The 8,007-nt window shown below is 44.4% G+C and overlaps 1 protein-coding gene across 9 annotated transcripts in view; it reads right to left on the minus strand.

Annotated features, from left to right (window-relative positions):
• ABI2 (abl interactor 2) overlaps positions 1-7,781 on the minus strand; it is a 111,953-nt gene extending 104,172 nt beyond the window's left edge. For 4 of the 9 annotated variants that reach the window (XM_036754236.1, XM_036754232.1, XM_036754233.1 and 1 more), the window contains exon 1: positions 7,609-7,725. In XM_036754236.1, coding sequence (XP_036610131.1) covers positions 7,609-7,725 — 117 coding nt within the window. Of the gene's footprint in view, positions 1-7,608 lie in introns of all 9 variants that reach the window. The other 5 variants (XM_036754235.1, XM_036754234.1, XM_036754240.1 and 2 more) reach the window with 3 other exon arrangements.
• Positions 7,782-8,007: the final 226 nt, after the last annotated feature.

Here is an 8,007-nt window from a genome sequence, read left to right on the forward strand (position 1 = left end):
GTTCTGGCTGTATGTTTTGGTCTTCTTTGTCACCAAAGAAAGATTTCAAAGTCTGAGTCTGAATCTGAGTCCGTTTTCACTGCCTGGCCATGTTCCCAGTCAACTACTTGACCCTTGAGGTTTTTGTCAGGGTATGACTGCTTGTAGAGTAGAGAGTACTCTGTCCCAAGCTTGAGGTGCTGCGCTGTTGTTTTCAGAGCTACACAGCAAGCTCTGCCACACCAGCGCTCCTCTTCTCCCAAGAACCGCCAACCTGGACTGGACTCAGATCTAAGCTGGCTCTGCACTCCTGCTCAGAGCAGCCACTTAATTCCTCCCACCAGGTGGGTCTGGGGCCCACAACAATTGCAGCTGTAGTTCTGTAGCTGCACCACCTCTGCTGCCCCCAGGACAGTAGCCAAACTGTGAACTCCTTTCACTGTCCCCAGAAGCTTTTCCCACTAACCTTCTCTGTTGTCTTTGGTTTTTGTGGGTTAGAAGTCTGGTAACTGCCTCGACTCACTGATTCAGGGCGCTAGGGCCTGTTCCACCTGGCTCCTGGTCTGGTTGGTCTGGGCACAGCCCACACTGGGCTCTGCTCTGCTCCACTGCCAACTCCGTGTGTGATAGACCTTACCCAGCGACCATCCAGGCTGTTCTGGGCTAGAGCCCTGCTTCCTTCTGCTATTTCGCGGGTTCTGCAGTTCTAGAATTTGTTCAGAGCCATTTTTTACCAGTGTTTGGAGGGTCCTGGGGGACGGCCCTAGGCAAGCCCCTGCTTTCCAGCTGCCATTTTGGCTCCACCCCCGACCTCCATTTTTCTGACACACTGGGGGCAGTTCACCACATTAGAGTTGGACTCAGTATTGACACCCAATCAGCTCTACCCTATAGCACCTTAGAATTCCCCAAACTCAAACCTGCCTCAGTCTCCCCAGTAGAGATTACACCATGCCTAACTAAGAAACGCTTTTATAGAAGTAATCAAATGGTTCTGTAATCTCATCTATTTAGAATTTTCCTCCAACACTCCAGATCCCAACCTATCCATGCCTGCTACCTTGTGTAGCTCACGTACAGATACTACCATAAATGTTTTACCATGAAACAGAGAAAAATGTATGGATCATAAGTTTAATCAGACCAATAAACATTTATTAAGCACCCACTAGTAGCCAGGCACCCTACTAAGTGCTAGAGATACAAAGAAAGACAAAAGATAGTCCCTGCCCTCAGGGAACTTAATACCCTAATGAGGGAGACAACATGCCAACAAATATACACCAAGTAAGCCATATAAAAGATGAATAGGAAATAATTAACAGAGGGAAGGCTCCAGAATTAAGAAAGGTTAGCAAAGGTTTCCTGTAGAAGGTGAGATTTTTTTAGGGACTTAAAGGAAGCCAGGGAAGTCAGCAGTCAGAGTGGAAAAGAGAGAATGTTCCAGGCATGGGAGTCAGCCAGAGAGAATACCCAGAGCCAGGAGGTAGAGTACCTTGTTTGGGGAACAGCAAGGAGACCAATATCACTGGATTGAAGAGTTGATGATGGGGAGTGAAGTGTAAACAGAATGGAAGGGTAGAAGGGAGATAGGTTATGAAGGGCTTTGGATGCCTAACAGAACATTTTCTATTTGCTCCTGGATGTAACAGGGAGCCACTGGAGTTTACTGAGTAGAGGATGACATGGTCAGACCTACACTTTGGGAAAGTCACTTTGGTGGCTGAATGGAGGATGGACTGGAATGGGGAGAGATTTAAGGAAGGCAGAGCCCTCAGCAGGCTATTGTAATTATCAGGCATGAGGTGATGAAGGTTACCACTAGAGTGGGAGCAGTGTCACAGGAGGTAAAGGGACATATTTCAGAGATGCTGAAAAGATGAAATCAACAGGCCCTGGCAACAGATGTATCCCATGGAGGAGGGGGAGTGAGAGACAGGGAAGAATCCAGGATGACTCCTAGCCTGTGAGTCTGAGGGAATGAGAGGATGGTGTTGCCCTCTATAGTAATAAGAAAGGGGAGGAGGGTTTAGGAGAAAAGATAATGAGTTTTGTTTTGGACATACTGAATTTAAGATGTCTCTTGGATGTCCAGTTTGAGATGTCTGAATGGTGGTTGGAGATGAGAGATTGGAGGTCAGCAGAGAGACTGGGGCGGGAAAGGTAGATTTGAGAATCATTAGCATAGAAATGGCAATTAAATCCATGAAAGCTGATGAGAGCACCAAATGAAGTAGTTTAGAGAAAAAAGAGAAAAAGCTAGCAGAGAAACCTGAGGGACACCTATAGGTTAGAGAGCATGATATGGAAGATGTTTCAACAAAAAATACGTAGGAGTAATGAGATAGGTAAGAGAAGAACCAGAAAGGAGAATATTGAGGAAAGAACAATCAGTACTGTCAAAGGCTGCAGAGAGATTAAGGAAAATGAGGACTGAGGAAAGGCCACTGGATTTGGCAGCTAAGAGATCTTCAGTAACTTTGAGGAGAGCAATTTCTGTAGAAGGTCAATAGTCAGATTGGAAAGGGTGAAGAAGAGAGTGAGAGAAGAGAAAGAGGAGGCACCTAGAATAGATGCCCTTTACAAGGAATTTAGCTACAAAAGTTACTAGTTAGGAAGGTGTCATAGAAGAGATATCGGACAATAGTTACTGGGGATGAAAGGATCAAGTGAGGGGTTTTTTTTCAGGATAGGGGCAACATGGGAATGTTTATAGGCATGGAGGAGCCAGCAGTCAGAGACCAAAAACAGGTGAAAGAATGGGAATGACAAAGGAGGTGATCTGTTGGAGGAGATGGGATGGAATGGGATCACTTGAATAAGCAGAGGACTTATTAGCCTTGGTAAGGAGTAAGTCCACTTCAACATGTGAGAGGGGGTAAAGGTAAGGAGAGAGTGGAGAAGGTAACTGAGAAATGAAAAGAGGAGAGAAGCAGCTCACAGTGAATGGTCCCATTTTTTTTTCTGTAAAATATAAGGGAAGGTTCTTAGCAGAGAGATTACGGGGAGAGGGAGCCAAAGGAGATTTGAGGACAGATGGATGAAAAGGTGTGGAAGAGTTGTTGTGGGGAGTGGGGTAGTAAGTTCATAAGGGAGGTACAGTCTGACTCCCTAGCAGCAGGGAAGGCCTAGTTGAGGTTAAAGTAGAGTACAAATTTTGTTAAAAGGACAAAACTGAATAATTGTCCTTTCTCTTCTCATTTTTTAAAGTAGAATGTAGAATCTTAAAAGTAGAATATTTAAAATACTGATCTCATTTGTTCTATATATTTTCTATATAATTTGCAAATACCTTATTTCTGAATTTTTTACATAAACCTGAAAATTTGTCCAGTCAAAAAATGAATAACCACTTATTATATATGATCAATAAGGTTCTCTTTATTGCTTTCATTCCAGAAATTCACTTTTCCACAGAACAAAATGGAAGCTATCTTAGGCTGGGCAACCTGGCCTACTGAGCTTCTAATTACCAAATCCAAGAATCTTTTCTTAGTCATAATCCTTTCTGACCATTTGGTAGTATCTTATACTCTTGACTATTTGAAATTCTCTTCCCCCCCTGCCCCCACAGTCTTGTGACATCACCATCTCTCTTGGTTCTCCATCTATTTGTAAGACTACTCTGAACAGGTCCTCTTTACTGGCGCATCTTCCTCCTTCACACCCCCTTGATTATAGGTGCACCTCAAGGCTTACACTTCCATTCTATTCTATCTCTATACTTTCTCCTTTGGCAATCTCATCCTTGGATTGACTGATTGCTTCAATTATCAATTGTTTGCAACTTATAATAGCTAATAATAGTCAACATCTGTATAGCCCTTACTATGTGCCAGGCACTGTGCTAAGCACTTTACAATTATTATCCCATTTGATCCTCACAACAACCCTAGGAGATAGATGCTATTATTATGCCCACTTTACAGATAAGGAAACTGAGGCAGAAGTTAAGGAACTTGCCCCAGGTTACACAAGTAGTATGGGTCTCAGACAGGATTTGAACTCAGGTCATCTGGGCTCCAGGCCCAGTGCTCTATCCACTGAGCCTCCTGGCTGCCCAGAATCTCTATACTACTCCCTATTCAGCCCTAGTCTCTCCTCTGATCCAGTTCCCCATCCTGATGGCACCTTCAATTCAGTACATCAAATACTCAACTCATTATCTCCCCTTTACACCTCCCACCAAAAACCTGATGCTCTCCTCAGCTTTCCTGTGACTACTGATGGCAAGCCAACTTCCTAGTGACAAAAGCTTGAAACCTCTAAGTTACTTGAGACTGTCTGCTTTCCTTCACTCTCCCACCAATCACCTGACAAATCCTGTCAATTCTACCTCTGTAGTATCTTCCATCTACTCCCTCCTCTACACTTACCCTGCCTTCACCCTAGTTCACAAGCTCATATGACACCTTCCTAATTAGTATTCCTGACTGGAGTCTCTATTCCCCTCCAATACAGTAGCTAAAATAATCTTCATGATACACATTACCATGCCACCTCCACCTCAAAAACCTTCATTGGCTCCCGATTTCCCAACTTTAGGATAGACTACAAACTCCTTATCCTGTCATTTAAAGCCTTCTAATTGTAGAATTGTAAACTCCAACTGGATTCCAACGTACCATCCTTTATTTCACCTTATTCCCTTTCAGGTTCCAAAGAACTTGACTTCCAGAGGAACTAGAGTATTTACTGGTCTGTGATCCTGACTTGCATTCTCCTGCCTCTGTACATCCATAGAGACCATCCTCCATCCCTGTAACAATCTCACTTGATCTACTGAAATTCTTTTCCTTCAATTCCAGTTCTGATGCCACCTTTTCCTGATTCCTCCAAAAATGACCTCTCCTTCCTCAAATATTCTTATAGTATAGTGTTCAGATCTCTCCTTGGCCTTTTCAATAATCCATCTTGTATCATACTCTAGTAAACTATCCTTAAGTCTCTAAAAGGCAAAAAAAAATAATTGTTTTTACCTTTGGAAAACAGCTGTGATTTGCACATAGTAAGAGCTTAATAACAATTGAACTTAATGATTTAAATGGCAATGCATCACCAATCCCTACCTGCCAACTCTTTGGTCACCAGGGAAACTAAGAAAAGAGTTTGGAAGGATCAGTACAAAACCATACTGTTTAGTAGAAATCAAAGCACATGTTCTGTTTACTAAGGCTATCATGCAGAGCCTAATATCTGAGCTACTGATTTTATAACTAGAAGAACAAAATTTTTAGCTATTGAGCTCTGATGATTTTATAATATGAGATTTTTAAATAGTCATATTTATTTCATAAAACAAAATCTGATTTAGCTGTAAAATACTTCCAAATCTTTATTGTTAAGTATTTATATAGTCTTTTGTTTGAAGTTTGATCACAAATCTAGCAACTATTTCTGGAGTCCCAGTGTCAGGATAACAATTTAATATTTTGTAGCTACATTTATCTTTCTTCAATGTCTTTAGCTAGATAAAGTACAGAATTTACTGTACAGCTCTTTCACTGGCAGGAAAATGAAGAGAGAAGGAAGATTTCTTGGAGCATCAATGACTCATTTAACCTCTAAGCTTTACTATTCCATATTATTCTACCAACAAGTGTAATTCATAAAGAAATAAAACTTTTAACTCTAGGGACTTTCAATAAAGAGAAGTACAGTGTGCAGGTGTGACCTAAAAGGAAAAAAAATCATTCACTTCTTTCCTCTTCTCAACCTTTATTTTCACTTTATAATAAATTCCTGAACACGAGGACATCTTTTCCCTTTTTGCCAATCCCATAACCCATCCATCCATCTACTCAGTGGACCCTCAGAAAATGTTGATTTCCGTATTTTCTATAGCATTTTACCACCTCCTCCAAAGTGGGTACCAATAGTAATAGTTCTGTCTACCTACGGATATCCCTCTAATCCACCAAATCTCTTCATTCCACTATCAGCTGAAATTTCTTCTGTCCCACAACTCTTTCTATTGAAAAAAAAAAAAAAAGACAGCACAGTAATGTTTCCCAATAATGTTTCCAATTGTGACAAGAACTTCTTTTCTTCCAACTACCTCTGATCATGAGAAAAATCTTTTGGTTTAAATCTAATTCAGTCTTGACTAGAAAATGTTCCCTACAAAACACTGTGAAAAGTCATTACATACGCTAATAGACTAGTTAAAGCTCACATTTAGAATTCTTTCATATCCTTACAATCACATATATTATCCAAAGATCCGTGAACCTACAAAATTTTACCCTGAACTTCTCTTTATTAGTTTTATATTGCACCTGAAGGTTAAGGGCAAATGTGAACAAAGAGAATGGAAAAAATACAGTGAGGAAATATTTTCACACATTTTCCACTACCACCTTTATCCCTAGAGAATAGAAAGAAAAATGGAAGACCTGTACTTGAAGATTAACAAACTATATGGAAAGTAAATGGCACTCAGTTCAGGAATTCTATATTTAACAAATTTTTCCAAATAAACCATTCCTTAAGGGGAAAAGGGGCTTTTTAAAAGGCATCTGTGCTTTTACATAAACCTGTGCTTTATCACAGGAGTACCCAGATTCCCTGTCTCCCACCAACCAATCAGTCCCCAGTCGAAAAACTGAAAGAAATGAAGCCATGAGGTTCCCTCCTTTCACAATAATTTGTGTCAAGTATGTACAATGATCCTTCCCAAAGGGAAAAACCATCATTTAACTGAAGAAAAGAGAAGATTCTGTATAGTGCAGCCTCCCTTTTTCCCTTCTTAGAAAAAAAAATGACAACTTTCATCAAAACAAGTGTTTTCTCATCGTTTCCTTGCAAGCCCTAAAAAAAGAAAAAGAAAAAAAAAGACCTTTTGAAAATCCACGAGCCCAGTGAATGGTGTTAGGCACCGCACTGAGCAGCAACATCCATCTCCCCACCGCGAAACTATCTCAGCGCAGGGAGAGCGGAGGAGGGGACCCGGCATCAAAAGCAAAAAATAAAAATAAGAATTATATGTAAGTCATCAACCAAATAAAGAGTTTGGGGATGGGGGGATGATAGAGAATGTTTAAAATGCCACTCAGCCTCCCCCACGATCCCAAACGCGGTGACAAACCTCAAGTGCGGGGGTGGGAGTGGGGGAGGAGAAATGAGGAGGCAGGGACATGACACACGCACCGGGTGGGGGATTTATTCGCAGCTTTCTAAGTATTTCCAAGCTTCACCCTTCCAACCCCCTCCCCAATCACCGGGACCGTCCCACCACCCCCTACCACCCCACCGCTACCCAGGGAAAAGCGCCAAGAGGCAAAGCCCTACAGCCACCATCACAGCGCCGCCCCCCCCCCCAAAGCAAGCAGCCAGGGACTGGCGGGGGAGGGGGGCACGGAGTGGGGGAGGAAAGGGCGGGGAAGGAGGGAAGGAGGAGAGAGAAGAAGAGGGGGAGGAGAATGGGGAAGAGGACGAGGAGGGGGAGGGGCAGGGATCCGTGAGGCCACCGAGCTCGCTCCCGTCAGGCAGCTTCGGTCCCCGGGAGCACTGCGGATGCCAGCCCGGAGCAGCCGAGGCTCCCCGGCCCCTGCCCCGCGCGCCCACCAACCCCCCCCATCCCCGCGCGCCCCTCCCCCAGCCAGCCGCGGCCCGGGGGATGCCGGGCACCTGGATGTAGTTGTTCTCGCAGTAGTCGGCCACTCGCTCCAGGTTGGTGTAACTATCGAACAGGGCCCGGCGGCCCCCCGGGATTTCCTCCTCCAGCAGCATCTGCAGCTCCGCCATCTTCACATCCTTCTCTTCCTCCTCCTCCTCCTCCTCCTCCTCCTCCTCACACCGAACTGCGGCGGCGGCGACGGCGGCTGCACCAGGGAAACCCAAGACAGGAGAGGAGGAGCAGCGCCGGCGGCGGCGGCAACTCGCGAAGAGCGAGAAACACCCACGGCTGCGCGCGAGGTGGGGAGGGGGGAGCGAGCGAGAGGGCGGGGGAGAGAGACACAGAGGGGGAGGGGCCGGGGGCGGGGCGCGCGCGCGGCCTCGGGATCGGTCACGGGAGCGCGCGGGCGG

This window comes from Trichosurus vulpecula, chromosome 4 (assembly GCF_011100635.1).
Source record: "Trichosurus vulpecula isolate mTriVul1 chromosome 4, mTriVul1.pri, whole genome shotgun sequence".
Taxonomy (NCBI): domain Eukaryota; kingdom Metazoa; phylum Chordata; class Mammalia; order Diprotodontia; family Phalangeridae; genus Trichosurus; species Trichosurus vulpecula.